The following is a 19,308-nucleotide window of genomic DNA, read 5'->3' as shown; positions in this document are numbered from 1 at the left end:
GAGCATAAAGCAAGCAGGATGCATATTGCCAAAAAAAAAAGAGGTAGAACTTTTTCAATAACAAGGGTAACTTTAAATATTTCTCCACTGGCAGCATTCATTACAAATCAAGACAGTAATTTCCCATGGGGGCTAACAGTAATTTTCCAGGAGGACTGGATAGCCAATAATTCAGCAAGTGTTAGATTAATTTTGCTATGGTTGAGGGAGGGAGGGGGTGTTTTTGCAGCCACTAAGTTGACGCTACTCTCCCTTCCCTAAGCTCCGCCCAACCCTCCTTTAACCCAGTGGCATTTCATTATCTACAAACAATGTCTCTATTCTCCATTGGGTATAAGAACAGCACGTTCTACCATCACATCACAATGTGTAAACTATAACAGTTCTTTGCTAGTTTATTTCTTATTGCTTGAGAATACAATTTTGTGGAATGTTTACATAGAAACTAATTCTCAAGCTAAAACACTGTCTCTATTACGAATCTTTTCTTCCTAAAAAAACAACGTCCCGGAATATAACACTGTACCCCGAAACAAATCCTACATAGTATAACCATCTGGCCCCCAGCAACCAACCAACCAATGCCTGACCTCTAAATCAGTTCATTAATATTCATCATCTGATGATGAACATTCATCATCATCACCATCACAAACACATGAGTACTGCCAACAACCAACCAACCAATGCGTGGCCTCTAAATCAGTTCATCAGGCCTCTAAATCAGTTCTAAATAAATTCATCCGATGATGAATATTCATTACCTGATGATGAATATTCATCGCCATCATCAAAATACATACATATTCATGAGTACTGCCAAAAACCAACCAATACCTGACCTCTAATTCAGTTCATAAATATTCATCATCTGATGATGAATATTCATCACCATCATCAAAATACATACATATTCATGAGTACTGCCAAAAACCAACCAATACCTGACCTCTAATGCAGGTTATAAATATTCATCATCTGATGATGAATATTCATCATCATCATCATCAAAACTTATACATATTCATGAGTACTGCCTTTAATTTTCTTTGTTTATGTTAATTTTGTTATCTCTATTGCTTGGGCGTGGTGCAGCGTTCCTCACTGTGGGAGGTATGGCCTCTCCATTGCTGATTGGTGGGGCTGGGCGGCTTCTACTTGCTGATTGGTCGGAATTGGCTGGTCGATGTTTTCGTAGCCGCTAGACCCTGGGTTACCGGGGAAGCTTGTATAGATTCCGCCCCTCCTTCGGAGCTCCACGAAGAGGAAGCACGCGCTTAGCGGCTTGATTAGCAGATTAATGATGGCCATTCTATTAATTTAAAAAAATCATAATAAAAAAAAAATGAAGTAACAAATTTCAAAGAAATTAGTAATCCTGAGATTTTCACAGCAAAACAAAGCGTAAATGTATTTGGCGGCAAATCAACAAGCCCTTTTTATAAAATGCTAGTTTCAATTTGTTACATTACATTTATACTTAGGCTTTTTTGTAGCGCCCCTCAAAGATCGGAGTGCTTAACAAAAGCTGACATTTGACCCCGAAATTTGGCAACTTAAATTCTAAATAGCTATTTATAAAGATTCAAGCAAGTTATAACTTTTCATTAAATCTTTGGCACAAATAAACCAGCCAATGAAAAGTGGTAGTTATTTAAACACTAAAAATGAAATATTGCCATTTACTTCCGGGTGATGAGAACACAAGTGTCACAATGGGGATTCAAACCCCCACTCTGGTGACTAAGCCACCAGAACTTGAATTTGATGTGCTCGTTCTTAGAGGGACATGTGGACAGGGTGAGTTGGTCTATAAAAAAAGTGTTGTAACCGTTGTTATGAAATGCATATGGTTAGAAAGATGTTTTAAAAGTAGAATACAATGACCCACACAAATTATGCTGCGTAATTGCATAGTTTTTCCGGTGCAACGTGATCCAACACAGCATGCATTTTTGAGGAGTCAAATTTTTGACTTCACAAAAAGGGCGACCGTGGTAGTTCGCAGAGTAAAAGGAAAACCGAGGCAAAGTTGTGTGGGTCATTGTATTCTACTTAAAACATCTTTCTAACCATAATGCATTTCATAAAAACGGTTATATAGACCAACTCGCCCTGTCCAAGGCAACGTGTCCCTTTAGCACGATATGTCCTATAACAGTTTTTTGGTTACCACAACCGACCCTTGTGTCAATTTGGAGCAGTTGTCTCCTTTTCTAAATTGAAATCTTTCTAACATTAATTCTGATATCAAATGTGATGCTTACCCAGCGCTGAATCTAAAGTCACTGCAATCACTTCCTGCATCTGAAGAAAATAAATATCCAAAAGAAAATAAAATCTCAGAAAGATTGTTCCAAAATACATTATCAGATATTTTGTTTGTCTCTTAACAACAATATGTCATCCCCCCCCCCCAGCTAAATCACCCCTAAAGCAAAGGTGCCCCTTATAAAGTCGCCTCCTAGCTAAGTTCATCCAATTAAAAGCCAGGGCTTGAATTCGGGGTAACAATCTACCAGACTTCATGGCTTGTACTTTTACAACTCAAAACTTTTACTGAACCAGAGAATTTTTTACAAGACAAGAGTCAAAATGCTTAGACCACTACCTCCACAGTTTCATATTTGACCTATTTTTGGACCAAGCAATACAGCAAAGATTTATCGATTTTACGAAAATACTTCAATACGCAATTAAATTTTTTCAATTCAATTCAATCATTATTTATTTCCTCCATATTGGTCCAAAAAGGAGAGAAAAAAAAAAAAAAAAATTTAGTACAATTTCTTTAAGTCAAAGACAGTCAAGGACAGATCAAGAAAAAAAATTAATGAAAATAAAATTGAAATGAATGGAAGAAAAAAAATGGGGATAAATGAAAGATGTTTGTATTTATCAGTTTAAATTAAAAATGCAGTGATAAAAAAAAACCAAGACTGTCGACTTGAATGGAGTGTCAGGGGTCTTGGGTCCAAATCCAAATGAGGACCATTTGATTTTACTCTCATCCCATGTTCGGACTTGAACGGTTCAAAGCCTAGCCCTTAAATCACTGGCCTCATGCCTGGGCCCAGAGTTAATCTCAAACCCTGGGGTTGGTCATCTACAGGAACACTCTGAATACATAAATAACAATAACGTGATATATTTATAGGCCTATAGCGCCAAATTGCCAGAATGACCTCAAAGCGCTAAATACAAAGATAAAAAGCAAATACAAAAATACAAAATTGCAATACAGACGTTTTTTTTTTTTTTTTTTTTTTTAAGAATACAATTTAAAAAGACAAATTGCAAAAATCGGATTATACATGTATCGGACTCACCAAGTGAACAATAAGCAGCCTGTGCGGGGCCGAACATCACACCAAGAAAAATAATGTCCGTCAAAATACTGATTAAATGGAAGATGAAGAACTACAAGAAAGGGGAGACGAAACAAAGAACCAATTAAAGGGATCGTATAGGCTTGGTAATCACTCGTTAGGGCCTTGTTAAGCCCGGTTCATACTCCCTGCGAATGCGACTCGAATTTTGGTGACGCAACAATCGGTACGCGCAACATTTCCCTTTGTGGCACAATGAAACTCGCATCGAAATTCGCATCGCACGAAGCATTCGCAAGAAGTATGAACGGGGCTTCACACAGGGCGATTGTTGTTCAAGTCCCAGGCGTGACTTATATGTCCTTAAGACATTTAATGGTAATGCTTTGTCCTTAGGATGGGGCATAAAGCTGTTGGTCCCGTGTGCTGTGTAAAAAATGAAAAGAACCCAGTGCAATTATCAAAAAGAGAAGCGGTTTGCCCCGGTATTCCTGGTTTGATTGGCAGCATGTTGCGCCACAGCACCTTGTAAACCATAGCATGGTGATATGTAAAAGGAAATGCTCTCATAGTTCAAACGTAATCCAACATACCTTGCAGGAAAATACTGAATGTTAATGCACTTTGAGCGACACTGAGTGTCGGATATGCGGGCTGTATAAGAAGCCACTATTATTATTATTATAATTAGGATTGTCGAGTGAGCACTCTCGTCAATGTGTATTTGGGACAGACACCAAAAGGACAAAATGTCAAAATTACATTAAAATGTGCCACAGCTGCGAAGACCCCTAGATACATTCAGAACACACTTAATTTGGTTACTTAAATTTATTAGGTTTTTTTTACCATTTGCACACTGTCTTTATTATCTTGCATTGCTATTGACCATAGACCGGTGATTATGATGATGGTGTTCATATAGAGGTATCCACTGGGAAGGAAATTGCTGGCAAGTAACGCCCTGCATGGAGAAAAGGAAAGAAGAAGAAGACAAAAATTGCTGATTATTAAATAAAAAAGATGAATTATGTCAAAGCAAACATCTCTCTGTGAGTAACTTCTTTCTCATTCACAAGAAGGACTACGTTTTTTTTTTTTTTTGCAAACAGCCACACACACAAAGCCTAGAAGGCCACTTCAAGGTGTGGGCTACCATTCAACTATTTTCCAGGGGCGGGTTGCCACCTACTCCTGGGGCTGAAACAGGGTTACCCCCTTTACAGCCGGATGGAGGCTTGTGTTTCAGCCACTATAGGAGCCTGGCTGGTTAGAGCAGAAGGGACTACCTCCCCAACTTTTATGAAGCATGCAATCATGGCTAAGTGTCTTGGACACAATCTCTTTCAACCAAATTTGTAGGCTAAAAGAGATTTAGAGAAAATCATGGAATCATGAATTTATCAGGAATTACACTGCCGACGTTAGGGCTAGATAGCTCGGTTGGTAGGGTGCTGTTAATATGGAGGTTATTGGTCCTGCTCTAGCCAATCTATCTTTGTTTGAACCAAAATTTTGCTGAAATTCCTGATCAGTTTCCCTTGTGGTTGATTGGTTGATAAACAGATACAAATCTTACAAAAACCAGAAGATTGGAATGAATGTACTCTTCAAAAACCCAATGCCGTGAAAAAAAAAAAGTGTAAAAAAAATGATTGGAATGAATGTTCTTTTCCAAAACCTAACATATTTTATGATAAAAGATACATATTCCAACTATGTAGGGTAGAATAAATGTACATGTATGTACAACTCTTCCAAAAGCCAACATCGTAATATAATTTAGGTTTTATGGTAACAGATAAGTCCTCCAAAAACTAGAAGATTCAAATATATATGTACTTTTTCAAAACCCAAAATATTTTTGTTGATCAAACATATATATTCCAACAATGTAGGTTGGAATGAGTGTACTCTTCCAAAAGCCAACATCGCAATTTATTATGAAAAGTCTTATGATAAAAGATAAGTCTTCGAAAAAAACAGAAGATTTAACTATGTACTTTTACAAAACCCAATGTCATGATATCTTCATGACAAAAGATTTATCTTCCAAAAACAAGAAGATTGGAATGAACGTTGTCCCCTCATGACGTATCTTTAATAAATACATACTTGGCATCAACATACATACACTGTAGGCTTAACAGCAGTATTCCCTCTTTTTCCGTTGCCAAATCCCATGATAATTACTAGCAGAGACACTGCATTGTTTAAACCCACTTGACATCCCGGCTTCGATTCGGTGCAAACGCCCACGCCGTTGACGTTAAAACTTTCGTCAAAAATTTATGACGTTTACACTTTTTCTCTGATGTGTGGGCATCAAAATTGCATCTTGGCGGACTCGATTTCGGGTTCTGATGGGAGATGCTTTGGTGGCGTCAAAATAATGAAATTGGAGCTAACTGCAACCAAATGTTTCAACTTGGTCTGTAGAATTGACGCACAAGTGCATGTACCCAGCATACATGCAAGACTATGTCTTTCAAGAGTACAGACCGGGTCTGTAATTTTATATTTAAGAGGGCAAGCTGATTTCCATTTTGCAAAGGGCACTTCCATTGAAAAACCTTAAGTTTATGGACAACTTCTAAACAGGCACCCAAGCCAAGACCAGGGCAACAGAGGCCTTGGCCAATAAGGGCGCTGTATACTTCCAGACATTGTGTAATGTTCTTCAGGGACAAATGGTTTTGAAAACTTTTTTCAAAATCGTTTGAACAGATAAGCACCAAACAATTTTTGGACACACTTTATGGACAAAGTATAAGAAGAACGTGTACAGCATGTCTGTGTGCTTCAATAGACCGATCCATTAAGCTCCGCCCCATTGCGTATTGACCAATCACAAGGTCCGACATGCGTGCGCGTATGCTTGGCGCGCGCGGCAGAGTTGTGCAGAAAGGCATTGGAGAGCCCCACGTGTTCTTGCTCACACGTGCGTTGTGGGCGGAGCCTACTGGATCGGTCTATTAAAGACCTGCTTGAACGAATATGTCAAGTCGTAAACTTTGCTGAAATTCACTTAAAATGTTTTCAAAGAATAGGGAAATCGAGTCATATGACTATAAAAAGATTTCAATTCCGCTCAGGTAGCTGTTTAAATACAGGCAAACAAACAGTTTCAATATTGAAAATGTGTATCAGAAAAACAAATTATTTTCCCGCCCAAAATAATTGACACTGAACAATGCAAACTTCTCCTGCTACAGATTAGTTTTTTAAAATAATAATAATAAAAGCAATAATAACAATAATAACAAAGAATTGTTATGCGCACATATCCACCCTGCTGGGTGTTCAAGGCGCAGTAAAACCAAAAACAAAACCAAAGAAATAAGACACAACAAAATCAGAGGAGAATTTATTGTTAGAAGAGAACAGCAGCAGTTGCAAAAAATGTCTTCTTTTTTTTACTGTTTGGATTTTCGATTGATTTTCTTCCCATGTCTAATGTCAGGATGTACAATATTTAACACATGGATGCATTAGTCCAAAAGTAATTTTAGCATTCCATCTGTTGTGTTGCATATATTATGAAAAGTCTTGACTTTGTCAAATGCATGCACAATTTCAGCCAAAAGCGATTGAATTTGAATCGTGTCTGGTACAAAGGCTTGCTAACTCAAAAGTTACCGCTTAAAGATGCTAGATGTCAGATTTTTGGTCGGTTTTACCCAAAATTTTTGATTTAACATTCAATTGGTATTTTGATGGGGTCGAGAAAGTTACAAGCTTTCATTTGAGCCATTGCACGAAAAAGTCCGCCAACTATTAGTAGCAGTGAAATAAAGTGCTAAAAATTAGTTTTTGTCGGGATCCCGACAATATATCACATGACCAATTCCTATGTGTTTTATAAGAAACGTTTTAAACTTTTGTCATGGTTCCTGACCATTAAAAGTAAAAGTTTAACTTTTTTTTCCGTTGGAGCGGGTAATACTCTTTGAAATACCATTCACTCAAAAACAAAATTGTTTTTAAATGTTTGGGGCAAAAAATCTGACAAAGCATCTTTAAAGTTGAATTCCTAAAAAGTTTTTTTTTTTAAAGGGTTATGGTACCCTTTGAAGATGAGGTGTTTGGCAATGACTTGAATCCCTACTCGCCGTGAATCGGATTTATGTAATATAGGCCTAATTAATCTGCAGAAGTTTCAGCTTCATTAGTTATCAAGATTTTGAGGAAAAAAGGTGAAAACCACAGAGCAATGTTTTCAGCCCTCACCACCAAATAAAGGTCACTGTAACTAAACGACATGCACAACATATTGGTGTGACTTTCAGCAAACCGCACTCAAGTTTTTAAGCACCTAAACTAAAGCATAGACTTTCACTTTCGGGCACGCTACATGTACTCCGCATGGCCATGACACACTTAGTAATTGTCAAAGACCAGTTCTCTCACTTGGTGTATCCCAAGCATGCATAGAATCAAAAACCTGTACAAATTTGGGCTCAATTTGCAATGAGATTAAATGAAAGGAAAAAACTCCCTTGTTGCACAAATTTTGTGCTTTCAGATGCATAATGAAAGACTTCTGAAGTCTTTTAATATTTTAGAGAAATGACATTACTTCAGAGGGAGCCGTTTCTCACAATGTTTTATACCTTCAACAGCTCTCCATTGTTTGTTACCAAGTAAGTTTTTATGCTAACAATTATTTTTAGTAATGCCAATAGTGTCCAGTGCCCTTTAAAGGAATATTACAGAATTGGTAAGAAAAAAACTTGTCAAAGATCACATATTTACATAAAACTTACGGTACACGGTATAATGATGTTAGTAGAAAACATCCCTTGAAATATTTCTCTCTGAAATGTCATATTTGATGGGAAATAAATAAAACTTATTCCCTGCTTGGAGTTTATCGCTCAGTGAGCGTTTTATTCAGTTTTGTTTTGAATCAATGTCACGCTAAATGTCCAATCAGTTTGTCACTATTTTCTCTTGACCCAGATTGGCCGATCGAACTCAAACTTCCACAGGTTTGCCATTTTAGATTATGGTGGATTTATCATTACAAAAAAAAGCTTACTCTGCCAGCAACTGTTTTGTTAGCAAAAACCAATTCTGTAATGTTCCTTTAAAGGCACAGGACACTTTTGTTGTTAGCATAAAAACTTACTTGGCAACGAGCAATGGAGAGCTGTTCATAGTATAAATCATTGTGAGAAACGGCTCCCCTGAAGTATCATATTTTTTAGAGAAAGGAAGTAATCTCTCACTAAGATAGTTTAACTAAATTTGAGACCTCAGCTGAGTCTCGAATTCAAGCATCTGAAAGCACACAACATGTGCGACAAGGGAGTTTTTTCTCCCATTATTCTCTCGCAACTTCGACGACCAATTGAGTAAGATTTTCACAGGTTTGTCATTTTTATGCACATGTTGAGATACACTAAGTGAGAAGACTGGTCTTTGACAATTACCAAAGGTGTCTAGTGCCTTTAAAACGCATGTATTACCCATGCAGATTCACCCACTCAGTTCCCCCCACAAGGGGGGTGGAAGATGAGAAGGTCGACGAGTGAAGCGTTTACTGACTGATCAAGAAACCCCCTCGCACCAAATTTATGGAGATGAGTAAAAGTAATCAGGGGGAGATGCGAGAAACCAGGGTCTTATCCTGGTGTGGGATGTGGCATAATCTCGCTACCACCGTGTAATGAAATACACACATTTCCATGAAGGAAGGATGTACATGTTAAAGTAGGATATGTACATGTTGATGTGTAAACAAAATTATTCTGAAGTGTCTACTGGATGTTGGTTGGACTCAATGGTCCCTTATTCAAACTAAGCTTCCATGCCCCCTGGTCATTGCCATAGTGCCCTTGAAATGCTCCAGTAGGGTGCCCTTTTACCAAAGAGAAAACGCCTTGGTGCCCTTCACTTGCCCTTTCAAAAACGAAGCACACATGTACAGGTCTACAGGAAGGTTGGACTCAATGGTCCCTTATTCAAACTAAGCTTCCATGCCCCCTGGTCATTGCCTTAGTGCCCTTAAAATGCTCCAGTAGGGTGCCCTTTTACCAAAGAGAAAACGCCTTGGTGCCCTTGCCCTTTCAAAAACGAAGCGTACATGTACAGGTCTTAAGCAATGTTGGTTGGACTCAATCGTCCTTTATTCAAACTAGATATCTCCCATTTGAGGTATGTATGGTTTTTGGGCGTGTGGTTTTTAGGAGTGAGAGCCATCCCTAAAAAAAGGGGGGTTTTAAACTTGGATCTCGCTTTTAGGAGGTATGTTCAAAGCAGAATGATACTTCGCCCCTCACAGAGGCAACAAAAGCGATTGCCTCTATAACCCCAAGTCATTGCCTTGGTGCCCTTGAAATGCTCAATTAGAAACTTACAATTTCCTCATAGGGTGCCCTTTACCAAGGAGAAAATGCCTTGGTGCCCTTGCCCTTTCAAAAACTAAGCAAAAATGTATTCAGGCCTGATACTTCATGGAAGCAACGAAGGCGATTGCCTCCATACCCCCTCGTCATTGCCTTGGTGCCCTTGAAATGCTCCAGTAGAAATTTACGATTTACTCATAGAGTGCCCTTTAACCAAGGAGAAAATGCCTTGGTGCCCTTGCCCTTTCAGAAACGAAACATACATATACAGCAGGTCTGAAAATTCACGGAGGCAATGAAGATGATTGCCTCCGTGCCCTTGAAGTGCTCCAGTAGAAACTTACAATTTCCTTAAATACATGTAGGGTGCGCTTTACTAAGGAGAAACTGTTAGGGTGCCCTTGCCCTTTCAGAAACGAAGCATACAGGCCTGCAAACTAGATATCTTCCAACTATAGCTTTGAGGTTGTGTATGTTCTTTTGGGTGTGGTTTCTTAAGGGTGAGAGCAATTCCTAAAAAAAAAAAAGTCTGAAAATTGGATCTAAGTTTTAGGAGGTATGTTGAAATGATGGCATGTCCACAACCCCTGGAATTATAGACTTCAAGGAGTTTCTAGGAAAAGTATCCTCAGCACTAGAGACGTAGATCAAAGATCATATTTTCCTTTATACCATGTGTGTTGAGGATGGGAAATGTACTTTTTCTTGTATGTTCCCTTTAAAGCACCCCCATCAATTGGTGATAGTAAAAAATAAAACACTGTTCATAACAAACAAAATGGCATTAAATTTCACTAGCAATGCACTGGATACAAATGTATACCGCATGTGTACTTGGTTTACCGTACATATTTGTACATTATGGCTTTCTATTACCATAATGTCGATATTAAGAAGGGCAGTCTCGTTGGCCTTGGGCAAATTTCATCCAAATGTAATTTCTCTAGAAGGGTCAGCACTGAACACCGTACTTTGTAATTAATTAATGGTGGCCGGACTGGGGGTAGGAGGGGGGGAGGATCTTGATAGAGGGGGGAGGGTGGGGAGGACTGGAACCAACAGAGACTGGTCGGCACCGATTTCTGGGCCCAAGGTCATCAGATTCGCTTAAAGGCACTATTGGTAATTACTCAAAATAATTATTAGCATAAAAACTTACTTGGTAACGAGTAATGGGGAGAGGTCGTAGTATAAAACATTGTGAGAAACGGCTCCTTCTGAAGTGACGTAGTTTTCGAGAAAGAAGTAATTTTCCACGAATTTGATTTTGAGATTTAGAATTTGAGGTCTCGAAATCAAACACCGGAAAGTACACAACTTCGTGTGACAAGGGTGTTTTTTCTTTCATTATTTGATTTCAGGTTTGATATTTTATGCATATGTTGAGATACAACAAGTGAGGAGACTGGTCTTTGACAATTACCCAGTGTCCACTGTCATTAAGCACCAAATATACATTAATACCTCACCATGCAATGCCTCAAATCATATACACCGAATAGTGCCTAACAATTTGCTGCTTGAACCTAAGACCTCTGCATTAAAATGCCAGCGCTCTAATGTACCAATTAAGCAATCTAGACCTAATATTGGCCGTCACCCTGTGAAAACTATCTGAACATAAATGTGAAAGCAGATATCGAAAAAATAAATGCACTCACCACACTGTCAGCAGAAAGTGTGTTGCCACAATGACCTGAAGAGGTAGAGAAAAAGGAAATAACACAAAGAGTAAGTTTCAAGTAACAAAAGAAACACATTGCTTTTATTTACTAGGCACCGGATAAATGATGTTACAAACCATGTTGGTTGTTGTGTTTCAGTCAAAGGCCAGGGGCCAATTTCATAGAGCTGCTTAAGCAAAAACAATTGCTTAAGCACGAAAATAGCTCGCTTATTTTACACATGTTACTGGGCAAAATTTCATGCAATATACATTGCTTGTGACTGGTATTTAGCTGTCGTTTACTTAGCATACCAATTGAGTGGAGTCTTGGCCGGTAATCTGATTTTACTAAGCAAGGATTTTTTTTGCTTAAGCAAAATTGTGTGCTTAAGCAGCTCTATGAAATTCGGCCCATGTCTGCATTGATGGTTTCGCAGTGGCTGCGGCTGGAACGCCCATAAAGTCCTATTCTCCAATGTTAGCAGTGCCGCTATAGCCATAGTGGCAACCAAAGTTGCATAATTCGGACAAGATGTAGCTTTTAACCCATGAGAGTGTAGCTGCCACAAACGACTTGTACCGAATGGCCGCAATATTCCAACTATTTCCGCTCAAAAAAGAATGCTTTTTGGGGTTGAACAAAGAATTGACTAGAGTGGGATTCAAACCAACACCCTCCGGATTAACGTGCCGGCGCTCTACCAACTGAGCTATCTACCCCTATGTTGGCCCGTGTCCCTATTTTGTCAATATCTTTGTTCGGGGGTGCCAGTCAGAAGCCATACAACCGGTAACTGCCGTGTAGCCAGGGATCACACCCAAATTACGATACAACCTGGGAAGCGGCAGCCAGGGGATCACCTTAAAGGGATGCGACTTTTTGTTTCAGATATCAATATAAACCACAAGGGAAACTGACTGGGTAAATTTTGAAATGATTTTTGAGGTTGAACAAAGAATTGACTAGAGTGGGATTCGAACCAACGACCTCCGGATTAACGTGAGGAAAAAAAGAATGCATGTAAAACAACAGGCAGGCCTGATACTTCACCGAGGGCAATGAACGCGATTGCCTCTGTGCCCCCTGCCATTGCCTTGGTGCCCTTGAAATGCCCCAGTAGGATGCCCTTTACCAAGGAGAAAAATGCCTTGGTGCCCTTGCCCTTTCAAAAATGAGGCATACAAGCCTGAACAGGTATCAGACCGAATTGACATTTTCCATTGTTTCCCCTGTTCACATAAGAGAGTGTAAAATTCAAAAACTGCTGAGTGCTCTGATCTCCGTCAGGTGTGATAAAGCATGTATAAGAACTACATAAATTATTATCGTGACATTACAGCCCCTTTGTACATCTTTTCAGCATTCTATACAAAAAAAGGAAGAAGCTCGGCACTTTTAAGTTTTTCCCTTCTCAGACCAGACAGAACATTGAACAATAGACAGAACAAAATAGAGACCAAAAATACAACAAAACATTAAAGGGACACGCTGCCTTGAATCGGGCGAGTTGGTCCATGAAATGCGTTTGAAACCGGTTGTTATAAAATGGATGTGATTGGGAAAATGTTTTAAATGTAGAATATAATGTTCCACACGAATATGCCTCAAAATTGCATGGTTTTCCTCATACATCGTGAACTGACACGGCACGCCATTCTGTGGAGTCAAGTTTTTGACTCCACAAAATGGTCGACCGTGTTAGTTCGCAAAGTAAAAAGAAAACCACGCAATTTCGAGGAATATTTGAGTGGAACACTATATTCTACTTTTAAACTATCTTTCCAACCAATATATGCATTTCATAACAAACGGTTTCAAACGCTTTTCATGGACCAACTCGCCTGATCCAAGGCAACGTATCCCTTTAAATAAAGTACAAGATGACAGCAGGGAACAATACTTTTTTTTTTTTAAGTTTAATTGATTACTCTGTTTACAAATTTTAATCAAAACAGATGAGTACTTAGTTTATTTTTGAACATAATGAGGCAGAAAGCCTTGCATTCATGAAAGACTCCACGCTTAATTTTCAATTCCTAAATAATGCACTGTGAACACACTGTGAACACACAACCAATCCACATAAAGTGTTGAAATTACTGCACCATCTGGTGGCATATTTTAATTAGTTAATTAAAGTCAGTTGAATGAGCGTTTATCCAATTAAATGTGCTAGAGGTGCAGTACTTAAATGTGCTACATGTATGTATGTGTGTGTGTGTTAACGTATTGCCTCTACCCTTTCCAGTTTGACGAACAATAGAGCTACAACTGCAATGTATGAACTGGGTCATACATGTAGCTCTACGGAAAGTTAACTCTTATCTTTAAAGGCACCTTCGGTAATTGTCAAAGACCAGTCTTCTCACTTGGTTTCAAATCTCAACATGCATAAAATTTAAAAAAACATAAGAAAATTTGGAAAATTTAGAAGAAAAAACACCCTTGACCATGTTGACGCACAAGTTGTACTAGCTTTCAGATGCCTTGTATTCCAGACCTCAGCTAAGGTCTCTTAAATTTAACAGTAAGAAATTACTTCTTTCTCAAAAACTAAATTGCATCAGACAAGTCAGATGAAGCCGTTTCTCACAATGTTTTATACTATGAACAGCTCTCCTTTGCTCATTACCAAGTTAGTTTTTAATTTGTGCTAACATTATTTTGAGTAATTACCAATAATGTCCAGTGCCTTTAAACCCTTATCTGGCCCAGGTTGGACTTCTCCGCTGCGTATCAAAGCAACAGAGTCCAGAGTTTACTAAGGGTCCCGTGACCATTGCAAATTTGTTTTTATAAAAAAGGGTTTTCATATAGTATACCTGATGTGGGAAGCTAAAGCTACATACGTACAAGTTCATTCTTATCTCGGGAATTTGAAGCCCTGTTCTGAAATAGCTCATTTGTGTACTGAAATTACTCATTTTGAAAATAATTTATAGCCTAAAGCCATGCATACAGACATGTAGCTGTGCGCATATAGTTTCAGAAAGTGCTGAAGTCTGTCAGCACAGAATATTATCATTACAGTTCATGTAGATTTGAAATTTGCATCCAGGATAAAGAATATTATTTGGTTTTAAAAATACCCATACAACGATAATTATGTGTAACGCACTGTATACTATGTACACTGTTAATACTTTGCCCAAGTCCTGTGAAAAATTCCACATGCATAGTATACATATTATTCAGGAGAGATTTGAACCCATAACCTTTGCCATTTTAGTGCACATGTCTTACCACTAGACCAACGCGAATATTCCATTCGTAATGAGGCGCCTATCGAATTGTACATGGCATTTCAGTTGGTAACCCATTCCTGCTGAGCAAGTGCTAAGCAAACTTTTTGTGGTTAAGTTTGCATTCTGTCACATGTACGCATACATAATGAGGTACCAACAGTCACATGTACGCATACAAAATGAGGTACTAATAGTCACATGGGGTACGCATACACAATAAGGTACTACCAGTCACATGCACGCATACTTAATGAGGTACCAGTCACATGCACGCATACATAATGAGGTACCAACAGTCACATGTACGCATACATAATGAGGTACTAACAGTCACATGCACGCATACTTAATGAGGTACCAGTCACATGCACGCATACATAATGAGGTACCAACAGTCACATGCACGCATACATAATGAGGTACTAACAGTCACAAGACCCTGATTCCTCGAGCGGCCATCTTTTGTCAATATCTCATGTCGGGGGGGGGTTGTGGTCAAAAAGAAAAATTCAATGCGTGAGTCTAACTATTGATTTGGTATGCTGGATCGTTCAAGTTGTGCATCCATAAAGTATTTGGGTACATCGAGTTCCAACGTACATGTACAAATGGGTGAAGGAAACGAAATCTCTAACAAAATTATATTTAGATATTATACAGGATTGGCAAGGATAAGAAATACTGTTGTTCAATTTTATTCAACAAAAAAAAGCTTACTGATTATGAAGTTCAGAATATATAGAGATGAAAAAAAATTCTGCAAAATATTTCTCTCTCAAGTGAAGTCATAATTCAAGAAAACTGTACTGATAAACCTTAAACAAAAAAATGCAATCAGCTGATTTTGGTCTTTTACAACCAACAACAAGGACAAAGTGTTAACATGAAATTTGAACACAGGTTTTTACGTATTTTCTCCTGACTCACATAACGGATTAAAAACCACATTTTCACAGCTTATTTATTAATTTTATGGCTGATCACACAAAACATGAACTTTGTCTGCGACTATTTTGTCAGCTCTATCAATCTGTTAACAGACCACAGTTAACAATGAGGTGGTCCAGACACAGTGCTAAAGTTGGTTCTAAGCAGTTTTAACTCAAGCCCGGTTCACAAGAATGCAAATTTTGACGTCGCATTTCAACTGTTGCGAATTATTTGTTGCGAATTTGTGACATCCAAATTGGTACCACATTCGTATGATCTGGGATTCATTCAGTTTTGACTTTGTGTGTCTGAACGCTCTTAAAACGTCCATCGGAAAAAGTTAAAACCGTATTAGTTAAATCAGTTGGCGAGGAGGATTTAACGCAAGACCACTCCGGTTTTATCTTTTAGCATGGTGTGTGAACAGAATACAAACAACCTCCTCACAGGTGACCGGTGACTCAGGACGCATTGCGTACCCTGCAATGAATTGTGCAAAGCGCGCATCTTTTGAACACAAGCGTAGCGGATGCTGTTGTTTTGGGTCACGGTGCTGTGTGACCTCTTAAAGCCGAAGATAAACTGTATCTGGTTTAACTTAGAGCTGTTTGAACGCAAGGTATAGTTTTACTTTTACGACCACCCCTCACTGCTCAAAAGCTAAAACGGTTTAGTCCTTCATGTACAAAACTTTAGTACACTGTCTGAACATGTCCATAGATCATGAATAAAAAGACATTGTACACATCCCTCTTTCAAACTCTTGAAAACAAATTGTATGCCTAAATTGTTTTAAAAAAAGAAAATCAATTAAACCAGTCCATTAAACGTATATTGTTATTACCTTGGCCTAAGCCAGCCATATCGGTTACCATTTGGTTTGTGGTGATGTAATTTGCTGCGAGACTGCATTGTATTGTATATCCATGCATATATTCGTGTTGTTCTTTTAAAGGGACACAGTGCCTTGGATCGGGCGAGTTGGTCTATGAAATGCATTTGAAACCGATTTTTAGAAAAATGTATGATTAGGTGTTTAAAAAAGTACAATATACTGATCCACACAAATATGCTTCGAAATTGCACAGTTTTCCCTATTTTTTGTGAACTAACAAAATTTTTGACTCCACAAAATGGCCGACCATGGTAGTTCCAAAAGAAAAAGAAAAAAACAGGCAATTTCGAGTCATATTTGTGTTAATCATTACATGTAGGCCCTATATTCTCCCTTTAGAAAATCTTTCTTACCATTAAATGCATTTTATAACAAACGGTTTCAAACACTTTTCATAGACCAACTCAAGGTAACGTGTCCCTTTAAAAGAACAGCAAGGATATGCCTGGATATACAATATATGAATAATTGATGCTACAAGAAGAAGGACACCGGTAAGAAACAACACTCACTAACATGTAATGAAATAGTTTGGGTGCCAGACTGTCTACATTTTAAATTTCTGAGGTCGAGCATCACTTTCCTCCATCAGGGGAGACTTGTGGACAAGTCGTTCACCGGGGTGAGATGGTCGAGTTGTGGCGGTGCTCTCGTGAGATCACTGCTCTCGCGCAAACTGCTGGTTGCCGACTGCTACTCCAAATTGGGAGCGTAGTCGTGAGAGCAGTAGTCTGGCAGGGCCAGCAGTCTCGCGAGAATACCGCGGGAATCGCGGAGAGATTCGGAACAGAGTCAGAACGCTATCACCGCGACAGACATTTGACAACTTATTCACAAGTCTAGCATCAGGGTTGTCCCCATATAATATGCACAAGCTGTAGCTTATCGAGCCGATACCAGCCCTGTATGCTTCGTTTTTTGGACGGGCAAGGGCACCAAGGCATTTTTTTCTTGGTAAAGGGCACTCTACATGTATGAGGAAAGTGTAAATTTCTAAAGGAGCATTTCAAGGGCACCAAGGCAACAAGCAGGGGGCAAGGAGGCAATGGCCTTCATTGCCTCTGTGTAGTATGGCCTGTGATGCCCACACCTTGCGGACCGATACGCACACATTAAGGGATGATAAGGCAAAACAAACAAAACAAGGGCAACCTTTTTTTTTTTTTTTTTTTTTTTTTCCTTTTACATTTTGTGTTCAGTAAAAAATAAGATCAAAATCACAAAAAGTATTTTTAAAGTAAAACAATTTAAAATGCCCCAAAGCGCACATAGGGGCTTTTAAAATCCAATACACCCAGAAAAAAACAACCTTCCAGGAATTTTGTTTCAGCTCAGCGTGTTTTACTTTTATTACTTTATTTGTTAAAACTTCAGAATAACGTCACCCAGAAGAACACAAAAGTTACTGTGATTTTGTTTTTCTTTTATAAAAATAGAAGTTTTTTGACATCTTGCGATTCCTGACTTCCCCAATTTGTTTGCATTTTTTTTTCCGAACATTGACTTTAAACTAAATTAAATGCAATTTGAGACAAATCTTATAAAATGCTCTTACAAAAAAATATCTCTATTTAAAAACACTATACAAAATAGTAAGCTTCAACTATACACTTTATTGTATGAAAACACTACAACAGAAAATGATTGCCTCCCCTAATGTAATTTTTTTTTCTTCTTTTTTTCTTTTCAGTAGTCCAAATGACGTCAACTGACTAGAGTTTACAATTGACAATTCATCCCGGAGACGAGAACAACCGTTTAAAATGTCACTCCATAATATGCAATATATACAAGTCCATTAGACCCGACGTACAAAAACACGCTTTGAACAAAATGGAAAAGAAAAAAGAAGAGGTTTGGGGGGGTGGGAGGGGGCGAGAAGACAACACTCTGGCAGGAAATACTGGCTGTAATGTTCATACAACCTTTGTAGATGTCATTTACATGAACATAAAAGGTGTTGAAAATGAGAAGCAAGCATGTAAAATGAACTCAGTTTGGGTTTTTCTTCCAGTAGATTTAAATCCTATTTATAAATTCTCAGGCCTTAAAGACACTGGACACTTTTGGTAATTGTCAAAGACCAGTCTGTCACTTGGTGTATCTCAACATATGAGTGAAATAACAAACCTGTGAAAATTTGAGCCCAATTGGTCATCGAAGTTGCGAGATAATAATGAAAGAAAAAACACCCTTGTCACACGAAGTTGTGTGCTGTCCGATGCTTGGTTTTGAGACCTCAAATTTTAAATCTGAGGTCTCGAAATCAAATTCGTGGAAAAATACTTCTTTCTCGAAAACTACGTCACTTCAGAGGGAGCCGTTTCTCACAATGTTCTATAATACATGTATCAACCTCTCCCCATTACTCGTTACCAAGAAAGGTTTTATGCTAATAATTATTTTGAGTAATTACCAATAGTGTCCACTGCCTTTAAATTTCCGCCCTGAAGGGGCTCAGCAATTTTCCTCTGGTAAGGGGCACTTCAATGATGAATATTTTATACTTGATTCAGAACTGTGCAAAGGACACCACAGCAAAAGCATGGGGCACCACCATGCAACTGCTGAGGATGAAATGGGTTATTTTGAGGCCTCAATTCTTCCAATGAACTTGCTCTAAGAACGGAGGAGTGTCAAGTATGAATCTAAGTCATGAATGTGTTTCCAATTAGAAAGGCTTTGTTTTCAATTATTATTTTAGGACATAATAAAAACTTAATGCTACATGTAGTCTAAGTTAGGACGTGTAACTCGTCCTAACTCGAGATAAGACTAGTCTTAAAGGAACACGTTGCCTTGGATCGGTCGAGTTGGTCTTTGAAACCGCTTGTTTGTAACCGCTTGTTATGAAATGCATATGTGTAGAAAGATGTTGTAAAAGTAGAATAC

At 38.4% G+C, this 19,308-nt stretch overlaps 1 protein-coding gene across 1 annotated transcript in view; it reads right to left on the bottom strand.

Annotated features, from left to right (window-relative positions):
- Window positions 1-1,006: 1,006 nt before the first annotated feature.
- Window positions 1,007-19,308, bottom strand: part of LOC117302742 (type-1 angiotensin II receptor-associated protein-like) — a 30,632-nt gene continuing 12,330 nt past the window's right edge. The window contains exons 2-6 of the mRNA XM_033786756.1: window positions 11,341-11,375; window positions 4,179-4,293; window positions 3,330-3,420; window positions 2,268-2,307; window positions 1,007-1,312 (exon numbers count right to left, since the gene is read on the bottom strand). Coding sequence (XP_033642647.1) covers window positions 1,102-1,312; window positions 2,268-2,307; window positions 3,330-3,420; window positions 4,179-4,293; window positions 11,341-11,375 — 492 coding nt within the window. The 3' untranslated portion in view covers window positions 1,007-1,101. The remainder of the gene's footprint in view (window positions 1,313-2,267; window positions 2,308-3,329; window positions 3,421-4,178; window positions 4,294-11,340; window positions 11,376-19,308) is intronic.

The sequence above is a fragment of the Asterias rubens genome, chromosome 18 (assembly GCF_902459465.1).
Source record: "Asterias rubens chromosome 18, eAstRub1.3, whole genome shotgun sequence".
In the NCBI taxonomy this organism is placed as follows: Eukaryota; Metazoa; Echinodermata; class Asteroidea; order Forcipulatida; family Asteriidae; genus Asterias; species Asterias rubens.
This window is presented reverse-complemented; position numbering and strand designations above follow the sequence as displayed.